General features: G+C 44.4%; 2 protein-coding genes across 2 annotated transcripts; one reads left to right on the top strand and one right to left on the bottom strand.

Moving 5' to 3' along the window:
• Positions 1 to 41: 41 nt before the first annotated feature.
• On the top strand, positions 42 to 4,270 carry LOC136434489 (E3 ubiquitin-protein ligase Hakai-like). The gene is made up of 7 exons (XM_066427309.1): positions 42 to 111; positions 1,070 to 1,186; positions 1,460 to 1,515; positions 1,834 to 1,920; positions 2,106 to 2,167; positions 2,515 to 2,641; positions 2,943 to 4,270. The coding sequence occupies exons 1-7, from the start codon at positions 54 to 56 to the stop codon at positions 3,912 to 3,914; spliced, it is 1,479 nt and encodes a 492-aa protein (XP_066283406.1). The 5' UTR covers positions 42 to 53; the 3' UTR covers positions 3,915 to 4,270.
• A 559-nt stretch (positions 4,271 to 4,829) lies between these two features.
• LOC136434790 (inactive cell surface hyaluronidase CEMIP2-like) lies at positions 4,830 to 17,363 on the bottom strand. Its single transcript, XM_066427845.1, has 26 exons — positions 17,191 to 17,363; positions 16,521 to 16,658; positions 15,916 to 16,193; positions 15,438 to 15,535; positions 14,950 to 15,129; positions 14,720 to 14,790; positions 14,439 to 14,531; positions 13,900 to 14,091; positions 13,349 to 13,518; positions 12,946 to 13,155; positions 12,379 to 12,581; positions 12,092 to 12,161; positions 11,851 to 11,979; positions 11,542 to 11,636; positions 11,101 to 11,232; positions 10,737 to 10,772; positions 10,394 to 10,546; positions 9,719 to 9,899; positions 9,006 to 9,224; positions 8,138 to 8,349; positions 7,631 to 7,813; positions 6,996 to 7,218; positions 6,468 to 6,566; positions 5,886 to 6,049; positions 5,495 to 5,604; positions 4,830 to 4,948 (listed from the first exon to the last, which is right to left on the bottom strand). Exons 1-26 carry the CDS (start codon positions 17,255 to 17,257, stop codon positions 4,830 to 4,832), a joined length of 3,825 nt encoding a protein of 1,274 aa, XP_066283942.1. The 5' UTR covers positions 17,258 to 17,363.
• Between the last annotated feature and the right edge of the window lie 124 nt (positions 17,364 to 17,487).

Here is a 17,487-nt window from a genome sequence, read left to right as displayed (position 1 = left end):
AAAGTTTTAAGCCTGTTTGAAGAAGAATAACTCGAAAAATGTAATCTTTTTGAATGTCCCGCCAACCCCATGTTCTGACGTCACGTTTCAAGATGGAGGGCGAACGGAGAGGTGAGATGGGGGAAGGGGTGGTTTTGTAGGAAATTCTGTCCTCTTACAGAAAGTGGGCTGTTTTTCTGTCATGTTAGAGTAAGATTGACACTTCTGTGGTTGCCACAGCTTAGGAAATAAGTCTACGACGCACTGGCACCGTTCTGTAATCGTTTAAACTGTAAAGGATGTGGCCTAGCCTAGCGCCTATGAACGTTCCAGACGTTTGAAGTTCACTTTTGCTTTTTCCTTGTGGGCGTTGATATGAATATGATTATCTCTGTGCACATTTGACACCACCACGATCGTCTGTATTTCAGGAAATACCACGAGAACACTGTTTGAGTACAGCTGTTTCATTTTAAGCAATATTTTCCAGCGCATCGTAAGAGTAATAGCCCAGATCCTACGTACATGTGTATACCCAGAAGATCATCTTGTCACACAGTACTTACAGAGTAACGAGATTATGAGTAGAGTAGATCCTTTCGGCCAGGTAGGAAGGTCATATTCCAATTTAGGCCGCTCATCCCTTTACTGGATCATGATTCTAGGCTTGTGAGGGCAGTCTAATACTTTGTGGTTGTAGACTACTGGGCGATGTTCCATTATGTAATGAAGGATACATTTTAGTTTTTGACATCATGACCAGTATAGAAATAATTCCGTTATGTTCATATTCAATTTTTGCAGACACGGAATAAAATGTGAGCAATATTGTCATGAGATACCATATGTGAACGTTCATTTTTAGGAGATATTCATTAAACAGTAGGGGATGGCCTAGCCGTGGCGACTCTTTAATCGGGTATATTTTGCTGTATGTCTAAAGACTCTTTTACATTACCCTCACAAGAATGTACTTAAAAGAGTCTTTAGACATACAGCAAAATATACCCGATTAAAGAGTCGCCACGGCTAGGGATGGCCGTGTACTAGTATTGTTTATGAGTGACATTTTGATCCTCCTTGTCCTTAGGCAACCTGGAGCTGGAGGGAGAGTTGGTGGAGAGGGGGGGACACGGGGACGGAGTACGGAGAGCCATTCCTCTCAAACTCAGCAGCCACCACAGCAAGAGGACTGCCAGCACCAGAGGTACATCATTCATACTACATGTCTGAAGGTCTTATTCTTGGCTTGGCTTTGCTGATGAAGATTTTAAGGGCCTTCTCCACTTCTTGTGCAGGCTCACAGGTGGCTACATGTCTGAATGTCATATTACAACTATGATGAAGCTCCTCATCAAAGATGATAGATGAACACTGTCACAAAGGTTATTACTAGTATCTTAGCCAAAACTGAAAACGGTGCTTTTGATATAAGTCGATGAAATACACAGCTAAATATTCTCTCTCCTTTCCTCCACAGATGACAGGGGATCGACCTCTGAGAAACACCACGGCCCCATGAAATGGGACGTCAAGGTAGGGAATATAAAATTAAATCAACATTTTATTTTACCAATTTCTAATTGTAAAATCTTATCAACACTACACAGTAATTCATACTTGCGATGAAAATATTTCTTGAAGTAGAAGTTCCTATAGATAAGTATAATTACATACCTGTGTAATCACTGGCACTTATACATGTAAATGTAGTTCATAAATGTATTTTAGTAAGTTGACTTTCTTTCTCCATTGGTCTGAGTGTCTCCATTGGTTATACAAGTGAGAAATCTGTATAAAACATCTTTTTTGTGTACCTGTACTAATATAAACTGTTGATTATTCTGTCTGCAGTTGAACCTGATCGGGAAGAAGATCAACGACACGATGCTTCACCTGTGTGAGAAGTGTGTCTGTCCAGTCAACCTGTACGGCAGGATGGTAAGACTCACCTTTTGCCCATTCTACTTTTCATAGATATTGACTAGGGACATGATCCTGTAGGATTGGATCAGCAATCTATGTCTGTTCAATTTTTGCCGCTGTATTGATGAATTTGTGCTACATTATTAGTTGTGAACTGAAGGCATTTTGTTCATAGTGTGTCTCTGTTTTCTTACTTCCAGATACCCTGCAAGCATGTATTTTGTTTTGATTGCTCCAAGAGGACGGATAAAAACTGCTTAAGGTAAGCATGGATGTTATAATTATACCTCATGTACACTCTGGAGAAACGAAGCATTTCTTGTACTAAGAATAGATACAGAGAGCCATGTTGTATGTAGAGTGTTGCATTGTTGCAGTTTCATTGTAATAATTTGTAAAGGAAAAGAGGAAAACTGAGATAGAAGAACTTTATTGCACGGCAATTGTACATGGTACCAAGTGTGTCAAGAATTCAAAACATAACACAAAGTAGAAGTATAGAATAAAACTTAACATCCTAACTTCTAATACAATATTGTATTACATAAGGATATAGTTTTAGGGTTTATTTTTGTTTGTTCCTTATTCCCGCTGTGTTTCCTGTGTAAGATGTGGAGACCCCGTACAGCGTATCGAGCAGTGTCCACGAGGCGCCGTGTTCATGTGTGTGTTTGGTGATGGTAGGCATGGCAACAAGGGGTGCAGGAGGACTTACCTGTCTCAACGGGACCTGCAGGTGAGGTCTACTTCCACTTGTTCGTTCGTACAAGTGGCACATACTAGTAGGGCAGCAAGTTTCCTTGCTGTTTCAGTAGCAGCATATGTTTTTACAGGGAGAAGTTTCTTGCCTTTTCCCTTAAACTTCCACCTCCTGGAATACGGGATCTACATATTATGTCCCTTCCAAAAAACCGGGTCTCCCAGTTACCAACTAATTGGAACCAGTTGAGCCTCAGGGACATCTCTGCTTCCACTTGTCATTTAAAAGAAATAAATTGTACCTTGGTGGTGACTTTTTTCAAACCTTTTCACTCCAGGCTCACATCAACCACCGCCACAAACGGGCCGCCGAGCCGACCCCGCACCAGACGTACCCGACCACCTACCAGCCCTACCCCACCTCCCAGGACCAGACCACTGCCGTGTACAGACCCGTCCCAGGGGACCAGTACGCGCCGCCGCCCCCACCCCCTCCTCCCCAGCCCGTACCCCAGGGGATGGCCATGACGCACGGGGCTCCGCTACAGCCCCCACCGGCAGACTACAGCAGGATGCCTCCGCACCACAGCATCCCCCCTCCCGGGCACCCCCACGACGACAGGATGCACGAACCCCCACCCCCTCCTCACCCCATTCCCCCTCCTCAGCACTATCAGGACCCACTCGCGGGGCATGCCGCCACAGGCCCTCCCCACCCGGACCACCTACCCCCTCCTCCACCACCCCCTCCGCCTGAGCACCACCGCTACCCCCCGTCCTCGGACTCTCTCCCCAACCCGGTGTCTCAGTCCTACATGCCAGTAACCAGCAGCCGCAGCAGCAACCTCATCACAGTCCCCATCAAGGACGACAGCGAGGATCTAGCCAAGCAGGCCCCGTCTTCAACCCAGACTCCCCACAACCAGGGGACCATGTACAGGCCCATCCACCAGGGGTCCGCCCCGGCAGTGCCCCACTCGGGGGCCGTACCGATCCCGTACTCCGCACCCCCACCCCACGGACACGTCGGCCAGCCAGTCCACTCGGGACCTCCTGTTGTCCGCGGGCCTGGGTATGACTCGCACGGGAGGCCATACGATGAGTCCGCGATAAGCCCTCCCTTTGCCCAGCCGGGTGGACACAGTCCGAGGGCAGCCTGGCCACTTGCTGGCCCGCCCCCTCGAGGCCCTGCCCCCGTACCTCAGGGCCCGGTCCCCGGCGGGATGCCGTCTGTTAGTAGTGCTCCCTCCTCCAGCATGCCTCCACAGGCGGCTCATGGGCATCCCCCAAGAACATCGTATTATAACTGAGCCCACCTGGGCTGTCCGGTGTACATAAGATACTGTTCGTTCAACATGCATCATCATATGCATGCTTGTAAATGTCGGCAATATGAGTTATACCAAAGCCTGTGCTCTTCTGTATGGATGATAACATGAACTCTTCGTCATGACATGATTTCAGGTCCGATTTGGGCATCTTACATGTACGTGGTACGATGATGTACGAGATAAGATGATGATGATGATGAGTATTACTTGGTAATTAAGCATGTTATCTGTATGCTTTTGAAAACCTCAACTTCGTTTCATTGATTGTCATCGGTGTAAAAGAAAAGTAGAAATTCTTCTTGTGTTTCCAACAATAAAATCGTCTTATAGTTCAATTCCTGATTGTGCATGTCCACAGTATACACTTAAGGTTTTCTGGGATCAGTGTATTAAAGTACAGGAAGTTCATGTCACAGACACTGGGAATTTTGTCTCAATTGTAGGCAAGAGGTAAATAAATACATGTCTTGGTGTCAACTGAAAAAACATACAAAATGTGCTTATTTTACATTTTCTTCTTTTTTATCCAATGGAATGAATAATATGCCAGACTAATAAAATATCTGAGTCAGTCAAAGATAGGGGTACCCCCTTAGGAGTGGAATAAAGATGGTTCAAATATGCCAGAGGCCTGAGAGATAGCTGGCCATATGATACATGTAGGTATAGTGTACAATTTGCAACTCACGGATCAGTGTATAAAAGTCCATGGTTTGCAAAATGTACTCTTTGACTGGCTAGCTCCTCTCGTAGAGACTATTATCAATAGACTACTTATCCCACTGGTTAGTAGCATATAAAAAAAATTATCAAGATGTATAGCTTTATAATTTCCTTTTATTAGATGAGTGAACATCTGTGTTAGTTGTCTGATACAACCATGGCATTCATCCATCACCCCATGAGCGGGATCCTGGTGTAGATCTGTGCCGGACCCTGACCGGACGGCAGGCTGACTTGCTGGACCCAGCTGGGCCAGAAGGTGCCCTTGAAGCCAACCATGGCAAACATACCTACAACAGATAGATGATACGTGAATTAAGACAATATAGGAGGCTAGTTACAGATTCTTCAATTGTCTAAACCCATATTGACATCTAGGTCCGAGTGGTATGGTTGACAGACATGACGTTGAGAGGTCATGGGTCATAATTTTCCTCACTCCGCACAGCTGTAAATTGGTTCCTGACTTCGGTTGGGCACTTACAAAATCAAAGCAAAATGTTGCACCGATTTTCTCAATGATGTCGATACAATGACATATACAGTAGTAAGTGTGTTCAAGGCCAGTAGTTTGAAGCAGAACGCCGATCTATGTGCCTAAGATACAAGTCGTAAAATGGTGCTGGTTAGATTTTTGTTCAGTTGAAATGCTCAAGGGTTGTTGGTTTGGAAACTGTCGCCCCCATATCCATCAACTTCATTACCATCATATTTACGATGTCCTCTTACCATCTTTCAGGTTGAGAAAAAGTTGATGAGTTTCGCGGTGAAGAAACCTAATGTATACTCTAACAGTGCACGGGTTAAAGTTGGCTAGGATTGTTACAGGCACTCACCCCTGAATCCTGTTTTGACGGGCTCCTGAGCTCCGATCTCCCTCAGCGCTGTCAGGCATTCTTGCGCGTGTTGGCTGGACGCGTCGCCTACTGCCACCAGCACGATGGAACTGGAGAGTTGGAACAGCAGATCGCTGACATACATTCGTACTAAGGGCTAGTGACGTTGATATGATGTGTCGCGGGATTTGTTTTGTGTTGGGATTACATCAATGAAAATTATAACGAAACTTTTATAATTAGGTTTTCATGACAAATGCTCCTTCATCGGTGGTTGATGCACCAGTAGAAAAGACAAACGGAAGGCCGCAAGCATCTTATAAAACAACACGTTTTATATACCTACGACTGTATAAAAGAGTATTTTCACAAGACCATATGCGACACTTACTTTTGCGGGATGTCGTTCCGTATGAAGCTCGCCATTGCCGCGTCAGCATCAGGTTGCCCGTGTGTGTCGAACGTGATCCAGTGGTGGGAGGCGGCGCCGGTCAGGGCGTCGAGGGCGATGACGAGGAAGCCTCGGTAACGGTTATCAAACCGAACTCCGTCTATCTGGAGATGAGCAGATTTGATGACGAAAATTATTCACGAAAATACCAACTTTGAACAACAAAGCTGAACATTATATATTGTGAGTATTTATCTCAGGATTTGGCATTCAAAATTTGCACCCCAAAAGTAATATTTACCGCGCCATGGGTGCTTCAAATTGTTCCAAACTGTCATCTTCTATGACTATGAATAACAAAGTTCTTAGTACACAACCAATATTGCAATGGGTTATTGCCTAGCCGACGTTTCGTTGAGAGTATGTCACTTTCCTTAGGGTAATAACGCAATTTTGCATGTGAAGTAGAATGATGGTGATTAATTTCAGATGTATTAAAGACTGTTCGGAAGTACCCCCAATGTCCATCTGTAATCGAGTAAGTATTCATATTTCTACCATACCAACTGTTGAAATTCCTACCTCGATGAACGACATGTGGCCCTGCAGCATCTCGTTATACCCGGCTGACACCACGGTCACCTCCAGAAATTTCTGGTGGACGTCATAGACGATCGGCTCCTGAAGGGATAGCAGAACATTTTGTTCAGATTTTCTACAACACACAAACACTGTCTTGACTCTTGTTAGCTTTAGTTAGATTATGATGATGATGGTAATACTGTAATTCTTGTTTCTTTCACTGTAACTTTAGGTTCACTGTTTTCACTGTCACCTCTGGACCGTGAACTTATCATCACGATGAAAAACCTATTTATGATTCCTTCACACATACTTTCTGTTAATCACTTGCTGCCACCCTGAAGTTGAAGTTTAGTCCATTTTTCTTACACCGTGAAATTTTGCTACAGTGAACTTAAAGATAAATACAGTATATTCTTGGTTCTTGGACAGCTTATAGCAAAAATATCAAATCCTCGGTAAACTAGAAAGATTTCATAGATGCAAATTGTGAACCACAGAATCTTTGTTGGTAGAACATAAACTCACCGGAGCACCACAGCCTGTACAGTCGCTGACGATACTCTGGAAACTGGACATGGGGACAGTCTCTGTCGGCGTCAGGCGGTACTTGGGGTACGCGGTCGCCATGCAGTCGCTGACCGCGTCACTTGTCATGGTGGCCGATATTCTGATCCTCTCACAGCCCATGTTTGAACAGTAACCGTCACCATCCCGATCGTAGTTCGCGCGGACCTTCAGGAACAACAGACTGGAATAGGGATACAGATAACGATATGATTGCTCTCCTGAATTTGGATTCAACCCCTATCAGTTTTGCTTGATCTTCTTTTGTTGACAATTATCATAACGTCTGTTAAAAACGGCATATTTAGGCCAGCTGCCAATATGATTTTCTGGTAAACCAACCCCTCGCATTCCCGTTGTCTTCTTCTTATTTCGTTCTGCTGAGCCCCATAAAAATTGTCGTCATATTCATCCTCAAAGGACGCAATATCTTAATATTAGTTGATGACTCCCAAGCTTCTACATACCCTGTGCTGAAACACCTCCCTACCTAGCTTCTACCTACACTGCACTTAACTCTATGCTATCTACCCTGTGCTCAAACATTTGTCCAGTGGTTTAGACTTGTCTTGGATGACTAATGTTTATCAACATACCCTGTGCTTTCTTCGAAGTAGAAGAGTTTGCCGTCCCCTGCCTCCACATCGGCCAGGCTGGACACAGGCTGGAGGTCTTCTCTCTGAAAAACGTTCCACGGTACTCGGTACTCATGTAGAAAGTACCTCACCTGTGAGGTGGTGCCTGGAGGGTAGCAGAGGCCCACTCGGACCCAGTCGCCACTACAAGTAAAGCACGGAGATTTTTAATGGCCATTTTTAAAGACGCATAGAAATACGTCATTCTAAAAAATGCATTTAAAGGTTCACTGTAAGTTAAAGGCACTGCAACGGAACTTCCGGTTTTGAAATGTCGTGATCTGGACAAGATATATGGTCGTGATTTTTGATTGATAGATAGCTCTTGGGGAAGAGAGTAAGTGGTGCAGGTATTGGTTCTATAGCGGCGTTATTGGAACTGCAGGAGCTATGTGTATAAGATACAATGATATTGGCCTCTTGGGGAATATTTCAGACTTTTACCTTCTCGGTATTGGATGGAGTTACCTGTTGAAGTTTACGGGGTAGAGGAAGATCTGTTCGGGAGCCCGTCCGTCCCAGTGGATGGTGTAAGACGTGTCCAGGGTGATCACAGGTTGGTACTGTTGGAAAACATTGGCCTGAGATAGCGGCCCGGTCAGCGTCATGGGATGGTCCGGATACTCGTCACGCACCAGCGACATCACCAGGGTGTTCGGTCGTTTGGCTTGGACCCACAACTGTGCAGGATGTATAACAGGTTATCATATATAGCCAAATGACGTTGACCAATGAGAAGGCTTCATTTTGCCATAACCACCTGCCATCGGCGTCGCGGTGGCGCTGTGGCAGAGTGTTTGTTAGTTTGGCTTGGACCAACAACTGTAATTGGCGTATACCAGATTATCGCGTACATGTAGCCAAATGACTTTGACCAATGAGAAGGCTTCATTTTTACATAATCATCAGTCATCGCTGACTGTGGTTTATTCGGAACCGACCATGCCCTACGACACCGTACACAACCCAGGACGGGCCATTAACCCTCTGGATTAGTTCACAGAAAGTAAAAATTGAAAAGGGCAGGCACAACCGCATTCCTTTGCTAGAAAGAATTTGTCAATATTGTAATTTAGATAGAATTGAGGACGAAGGTCATTTTGTTGTGGACTGTACATTATATAACGATGAGAGAAATATCCTTTATAATTGTATACAATATAAGCTCCCTAGTTTTACATATGTAAACAGGACTGAAAAAATCCTATTCATTATGGAACTGAACAAACCATGCTATGGCCTCGAGTTCACCCTATTCGATACTACACATGTCAATAAAAGTATCATAAACATACTATATGATGTACAGACGTGGATGGAAAAGACGCGCACTGACCTGTCCATATTTCCCGCTGCAGAAGACACCGCGCCACTCCGGTTTCTCCACACACCCCGGGTTCCTGACCAGGTAGTTATCCGGCCCGACTATGTAGCTATCCGGGTAGCCGGTGAGACTGCCGTCCAGGTCGTGCAGAATGTTGGTCTTGTCTCCGTCCTTGTCGTTGGAACCGAAGTGCGGCAAACCCGGGCCGCCGAGAAACATGCGGCTTTGGGCCTGAGGAAAGTTTGCCGACCATTGTACAGTTTATCAGCCTGAGTTGTTTTCCGAACATATCACGACATCTTACGATACGCTCGCAGATAAGGTGTTGCCACAACACCGATAATTTTAAGACCATGGTAGTGGACGATGTAACAACTTATGACTGGAAAACAAATCCTGCACTTTTTTTGTTGTCGTTTTCACATTTATCTCTGACTGCTTCGTGCGTCGTACAACGCGGGAGCCTCTAAGTAAGTCACATTATGAATTTTTCTGTCAACGTTCTTGTAACTTTTTCCTTCTCCAACATTTGGTACTTTTCTGGCTACCCTCTCAAATATTGTTTATGGCCTGTATCTGCTTGACTTATATTGAAGGGGAAAGATATCGTGGTATTGGACGGCAACACAAAATACCACAAACTCGTGGTATTGGACGGCAACACAAGAATATCATATTTCGTTAGATATAAAAGTACAGCAAAAATAGAGGCGACAACTACTTACATTGTCGAATTTAGCCCGTGTGATGTTGCTGGTTGGGGTGTTTTGCCAGGTGTTGCTTCTGTGGAACCCTAAGGCGCTGGACCAGCGGTCGTACTCGGGTACCGCGGCGTACCTTTTAAAGGTGCAGCCGTCGGCTAAGATTGGACCGTCGTACACGTCTAACCCCACCATGGGGTAGTTCCTGTTAAACAAGGCTAATCTTGTTGAAGTTGACGTGTTTAATAGATTAAAAAAATATTGAGTCAGGATGGTAATTCTATACCTTTTAGCGTGTTTGGTAGATTAGAAAAAGGTTGTATCATTAAGTCAAGATGGTAATTTTATACATATTGGCGTGTTTAGTAGATTAGAAAAAGCTTAAGTCGGGGTGGTCAATTTTCCTCAATATTGGGCCTGATTCAAAAAAGCGACTAAACTACATCATTAGGAATGATATTGCAGCTACGTCATAAAAGTTAGACATCCTGGTAATAAAGATACGCAAAGTAATAGTTACTCGAGCATGTTGCAACTGGATAGATTTAGAATACGGTTAGACGTTTCATGTAGCATCCTTTACCTTTCGTCGGCTACCAGACCGTTTCCTACATCTATCCATTTGCTTGAAACTGTTACCGTGCGTAGGTGTTACAACTATTTCACAATCTTTAAAGATGTCTGACGTCTGTCACTCACGTGTCGTGTGGTAGAGTTCTCTCCACCGGTTTGACCCCGCCCATTCCCCAGACCATAGAGCCAGTTTTAGTCCCCACGTTCTCACTCTCTCCGATGAAGATGCTGTTCCAGATCTGCTGAGTCGACCCCTCGTCGTTCGGGAAGGCCCCTTCACTGTATTAAAAGAAAACGGTGAGTTAACGAATATCCTGATTTTCGATCTTCTGATAAAAGGATGTAAAGTACATTTTGTGACATAACTGTGAGTCTAGGAAAGGAAACGTTAGTGACATTGTTCAAAGTTTGCATGTTCAATCATGTGATAGCAACGTGAACATTTAGTTCAAAATGAGGAGTGCCGTACCTTGCCATTGTAAGTCCTATACCATTGTCCACGAAACTGAAAACAAAAAAAATCAATCCGCAATGATGTATACAATATTCAAAATGGTCTTTTATCATATATCTTAAGTCTCGTGCTCGCTCAATTTTTAGGTTATATTGCAGCATGTAGGTAGACACATAATGCTTCCTATCAAACAAGTACGACATGCCATCACACGGTAAAGGTCGGTAAACACTTATCATTAGTATTACTTTGTGATCAAACATAACATAAACAACCACGCCGGAACTTCCAGATGACGTCGACGTCGGGTATCCACATTATATGCATACTTTACATTGGTGTCACTCTCCAACGGACTGAGGTAAAGACTTGAGCCTACGCGCATTTGTCGAAATAGATGTCTCCTCCGCGTATCCAGGAGCCCCAGACCCAGTTCTTGAAGGCGATGAGACCCTCGATCATGGCCGGCACGCGTGGCTGAGAGAGGTCGGAGCTCTGGTGAGGCTTGTACCTGCAAACGTTAAGTTTAAGTCGATAGAAATGTGTGACAGAAGAAGAAGAACTTTATATGCAACAGGTACGATATATAAAAACTTGTACATACATGTCAATTGAAATATTCCTAATATCCAACGATTTCGGGCATGGCAGTTTACGACAATATCTTTACATCACGTCACACGACATCACATCTCTGTGACGTCGAAGCACTGAAATTTCTCGTTTGAATTCAGAAAAGAACGGAGACATGTACAATATTACTTGTTTGAGATGTCTACGACAACATCACAGTGACTTGATTAGCTGAGTAAGTCCTTACCGTGCTCCTCCCCCGTGCCCTATGGACAGGTACTCATACGGTGAGCTTGCTGTCGCCTGTGTGGTCTTCACTCCACCGTCTATCATCAATCCAGCCTGGAGAAGGGGACAAACATTATGACGAGCTTATAAATGAAAAAAAAAGCACATAGATAAAATGAGGGTGTGCAGGTCACCATGTTGACATTATGGCAACCCCTCGCACTGTTTGGCATCTGGCCGTTTCAAGGTTCCCTTGAATAGCTGCCTTCATTACAGTTTCCCATGCAACTTCACTACTCTGCGTTCTCTGTCCACTCATAATACATACTCTTCCATTGCCGTGCACCCTGTTGTTGTAGAAGCGTCCCAGGGGAGTGTGCTCTGCTTGCCACTTGGGAAGAGCCCCCGCGGATGGACCCGTAGGCTCTTTGTGGAAGATGAACCATATTCCCATCACCTATAGATACAATCACAGCAACGTTATAGTATCGAACCTATCGCATTAAGTGACACCTTGAGTAAAACGACCAAACAAATAAGTTTTAAGTGTTCGCGGCAACGTTTCTTACCGGGGAGCCGGCAGCTGCGTTGTTGATGAGGTCATTATTCGGATGAGCGATCCAAAAGGTAGACACACCGCTGAATGAAGAAAGCAGTTATACAAAAATGTTAGATATGATTATCGTGTAATGACGCATGGTTGAATACACTGTTTCAGAAGTTTTCATGCAATGCAATGAGTTTGTTCGTTTACAGGTCTCTTTCACTATAATTTGTATAAAACATAAAAACTATAAGTTGTAACGATGCACATTGTAACGATGCACATTGCTACAAGCTACTGAAACCCACTTACTTGCAATCCCCTGCTGTGGGGACATAGTCCCCGTACACATAATCCCTCATGTTGCGGCACATGTTGGAGTCCCTGTCGCTGGGCAGCAAGGTGCCGTGTCTGGTCACCAGGCCTAGGTTGTGGTCCAGAACGTTCCGCTGCTCCCAGCCGTCCTCCAGGAAGTAACAGTGCCCGAGTGTGTCGTACCCAACCGTGTCCTGGACCTGAGGAGATTTTAATTAAATCTTTTAAAGCAGGGTGAAACTATACCATTAGCTTGAAACTATGCAAACATAATACTACTAAAACTATGCGGAGAGAAACGAAGGACATTGCCCTTGCGAGATTTATGTGCTATAAAAAGGTTCCATCTCAAACAAAACTACAAGGGAAGTTGACGACAGGTTTAGGATTTGGAGTCTAAGTAGCCTGATTGAGATGCGCTTAAGTGGCCCGCCCAACACCAGCACAGTTTGTGCTAAACAGACTAGACTCTAATGTTTTGGTGTGTGTAATAGATACATTTGAATAGTTCGCTATCGAATGGAACTTTATCGTCCTTGTTATCATAATGATGTAATGGCCTACAAGTAGTCCATGGGTCCCATGGATGGTCACACAGCGGGAGAAGCAGTGGTGAATGGACAGCTCTCGGACGTACGTGGGGCGGCTGTAGCCTCCGACCTCGTCTACATCTCCGGCCATGTGGAAGTGGACAGGGTAGCTGCCGAGGACCTGTTGACCCATACGGGTGAACTCGATACCGGACAGGTGGACGTTCTTGAAACCTTCCAGAACCTGCCAAGTTCCAATGCAGGAAAACAATTCAGTCTAATATACTCTGAGTAAAGATGTATGAAATTTAAAAAAAAACTTGCCATCAACATCAGAACGTTAATCAAACATACAGAAAACAGAAAACGTACATGACGGCCCACCTAAGCGGAAGAACTGAAAAAGCGGTGAAGATGGTGATGAAACTAAAACGTACCTTTAGATGCCCTCCGTACGTGTCGTAGTCAAAGTATTCGCAGAAGTTGTCGCCGTAGCAGCTGTCCTCTACCTCCCCCTGGAACTTGATGTTTCTGGTCAGCAGACCGACCTCTCCCCGCAAGTCGACGTCATCGGTGATCTCCCCGAAGTGCATGTACTCGATGTTACCTGCGGACAGATGCCGTATAGTTTGTGAACTGATCTCTATGCAGGTTAAAAGAGCAAAGAATCCGTTTAACCGTCAAAACGTCAGGGATCGATCAACCCCGCTGTATCGCCCGGGTAAAAGTGTATGGTGATTCAGAAACCCCGGATTTATCATTGATAATATGCCCTTGCCAAGCACCGTGTAGTGTATTCTATAGTTGATTTTCAAGTAAGTAGAACTGGCGCTGAGATTTCCAACTGAAAACATCTTGTATGTTATATTTCCCTGTACTAATTGAGACTCGTGTCCTGAGAGGTGTTTAATGAGAAACTTCTGCACGAAATACTAGTAGATCCCTTCACCACGAAGTACTTTGACAGACCGTAGCGTATGCCTCTCACCGCTGATTTTGACCTGATGGCTCGAGCACTCCGGACACGGCAGCAGCTGGAACTCCTCTGCCTGCTCCATGTTGTAGTCCGTGCTGGCCAGCACGATGTGGTCCCCAGGCTGCCAGGAGCTGACGTCATCCTTCAGGTTGATGACGTACTCGTCAACGGTTCGGTCGATGGAAAAACTGCATCTTGTGTATCCTGTGAGGGACAGGGAGAGGGAAGTGCATCATGAATCTTAAATAAAAGTATCTTTTTAAGAAGGTCGAGTCAACGAATATGCTTGTATCTCATACGTGCTACGCACTATGATTGTATCTCATACATACTACCAAACGAATGATTGTCTTTACTGAAATCAGATAATCTATTATTCTTTTAGAACAGGACAGCAATTATCTCACCTCACCTTATCAGTCCCATAGCTATTCAGCAGCCGTAGGGACAGCAATACTATAACAATATAGGTTCAAGTTGAGAATACAGTCTTCATAAGTGTCCTTGGACCTTGAAAATGAACAGAGAACTTCAAGGAAAAATGTATTTACCTGCCAGCCATTCACTGTTAAGGACGACTTTGAAGGATCCAAAGAAGGCATCAAAGTTAGCAGTGACCGTCGCTGTGCCGGTAGTCTGCGCGTCTGTTTCATGAACGAAATGCAAAACAAACAAAAAAATGTTATTTTAAGCACCAGAAATCGTATTGTAATGGCGCTATGATAGAGCGCCAGATAGGACTTTGTGGAGAGTAAAATCCGTTTTTCCACCAGAAAAAAATCGTGTTGTAAGGACACCATAGAACAGAGGGTAGGAAGAGCTGCATGCTTACCTATGTAAGTAATTCTTTGTTCAACAGCAACGCTGGGATCTCCCTTCACACTGATGAACACCCAAGGGTGCCTGAAACGTCGACATGATCATCGTCAAATCTACTTAAAACTCACAAATGTAAACAGATGCGAAATCTAGTATATACAATGTCAAAAAACAGTATCATTATATTACTAAGAGTCTCAATTTCCTTGAATAAATTGGTTATAATCGTGTAAAAATCTTCACCTAAATCCCAAAGAATCCACCTCCACGCTCCCGAGCTCTCTAAGCTTCTCCTTTGCAGAGTCCTCCAGATGTCGGGAGGGTTCGTCAAACGTCGCCAGGGCCACGATTCTCCCCGAGGGAATCTGGTCAATGAACGCCGCCAGACTTCGACTGTTCTCCTCGTCGGCGTAAGTGTCGAACCTTAAAACCAATGTAGCAATAAGCCAAAGCGGACACATTGATTTTCATTATCTCTATACTTGTTAATTTTTCTAGCTTAGCATCTCCACGGTGATCACCGACAAATTGTATGTGTACTTTCGACAGATTTGACATATCTTTTGTAACCGTGGCAAGTGTATTTTGCCTCTGTGTAGTTTAAACAGCTCATTTCCGTATGTAATGTTGACTTATTGTCTATGGCTGTTAACGTTGTGAATTTGTAACGCAATTCGGGTTTATAAACCTGCGATGTTGTAAATGTTGAATAAAGTTTCAAAGTGTCGAACCTGGCCGAGTCCACCACCTCCCCGGTGATTTCGTCGATGACGCGCATGTGGATGCCGCGGACCCATCCCTGTCCGTTAGACGTGTACAAGTAGGGTCCCTGGTTGGAATCAGAGGCATTCGTCTTAAGTACATATTTGCTGGGGCTGGTTTTGTAAGACACATCATTGTTATGATTAGTAACCTTATCATCCAAAAACAACCTGCTAGCCTTCAAAACCAACGTTCAACGCTATCCCCTAGGCATAATCATATCTAACTCCCATCTACTTAGTTCAATGTTTTAGAAGAAGAAGTTCAATGCCTAGAAGCGGTCAACCATGGGCGTGCATTGGGCACACTCTTTGAAAAAGTAAGCTTGATGCTGGCTATTAAAATGACTTGCAATAGAGGATAAAGAAGGCACTTGCATGGCCACTGTGGTACCTTGAAAATGAGGGCGGTCTAATTTAGTCAAAAAAGAACTAGAGCAGTCTTTACCTTAGGAAGGCCTCCTGCCGGAACTGTCTGTGTGAGCTGTGTCCACGCCAGCTTGTGCTGCCCGTGGATCTCCAGTGTCCCTCCCGCCATGACCAGGAACTGTTTGCTGTTCTTCTGGTCGTCCTTGCGGCCGTACAGGGACACCGTGGCCTTCCCCTGGTACGGGCAGGTCTCACTGCCGATGTGGAACTCGCCATCGCTGCTCAATGTGATCTCGCGTGACCGAAGGACGATCTCGTCGGTACTTGTGGATCCAGGGTCAGCAAATACAACCCTTCCTGTAGTGATAACATATATCAATACTCACTAGTTGCCTGTCGAAGCAAGGCTGCATTATATAACCCTTCCCGAACACCTACTATTGATGCACCTTTCCAAACCTTAAAATGATCATAAGAGTCGGAAATGTAAGATTTTATTAAAATCTATTAAGGTTATCTTGTTCCTTATTAAGGTCTTTAGGACCATCCATAAGTATCCATCTGCCCTAAGTTTGGGTGACGCAATATGAAATAGTCTTAATCTTGCGTAAATATTTAGGACCGTTGCTCAAATAAATACATAGAATGGTAATCTTAGCAACATCATTTGATAACTGCCCCTACCTCCATCTTTAATCTCTAGTGAGAAAAACGTCGCGGATGATTGGAGCAGGTAGTTCTGTCCTCTACCCACAACCACCTGCGCGGAGGGGTCATGCCCAGGGTTCCATGGGGTCAGCGTTGGGTCAACATCCGGGCACCCTGAGAAGATAATAAAGCAGCCTGTTGTATATTTGTTTTATCTTCAGACAACATGCACTCGAGAATTCAACTATCTTAAACTCCGTTACAATCATCCAGATATCTACATACCATGGGTGGTAGTGAAACGTACATAACAGTGTAACTTTACAGATGTAACACACTGTATCAAGATATCTTCCTACAGAGGCAGAAGCGCAAACCTTTCAAGCTGGTCTACATGTGCTGATGTTCCCATGAAGTCACGATAAGCTAAAAATAACGCCTGCACAAACTATGTTAATGATGTTTACAATATCCCTCCTATATGAAAAAATATGCGACCAACTCTTTCTCTGTCCAACTAGCAGACAAAGACCAAATGAATGAAAGATGAACCTTACAATAATGATACTTGTACCGGTACGGATTTTATAAGCAATACTGTACATAGAAGTAATAAGTTTGATTTTGTTCTTGTTACAAGTGAGGTAAGTGACCATAAACAATTGCTTGTCTGAGACAAATTTACGCTGCAACTGAACTGCCTTACCTGTGTCCTGTGACAAAATAAGGGCAGGCAGAAACAGTAGCAAGACTGGAAGTGCACAAACAGCCATCTTCAGACAACCTCCTTCAACTGTCGCCGTCGTCGTGGACTTGAAGTGCACTAGGCTCGTGTCTGTTCTGGGCTCTTATATGCTCTTGCTCGCAGAAAGAGATACGGCGTCTTGTTTGCTTTCGGAAGCGGTAGTAATTTAAGTGTACCAACTGGTACAAACGTCTACGTAGAGGTTCGACGACCTATAGGACGGTTCGGCAAGGACAATTGCCCTCCAAACTATTTCAT

Source organism: Branchiostoma lanceolatum, chromosome 5 (assembly GCF_035083965.1).
Source record: "Branchiostoma lanceolatum isolate klBraLanc5 chromosome 5, klBraLanc5.hap2, whole genome shotgun sequence".
In the NCBI taxonomy this organism is placed as follows: Eukaryota; Metazoa; Chordata; class Leptocardii; order Amphioxiformes; family Branchiostomatidae; genus Branchiostoma; species Branchiostoma lanceolatum.
This window is presented reverse-complemented; position numbering and strand designations above follow the sequence as displayed.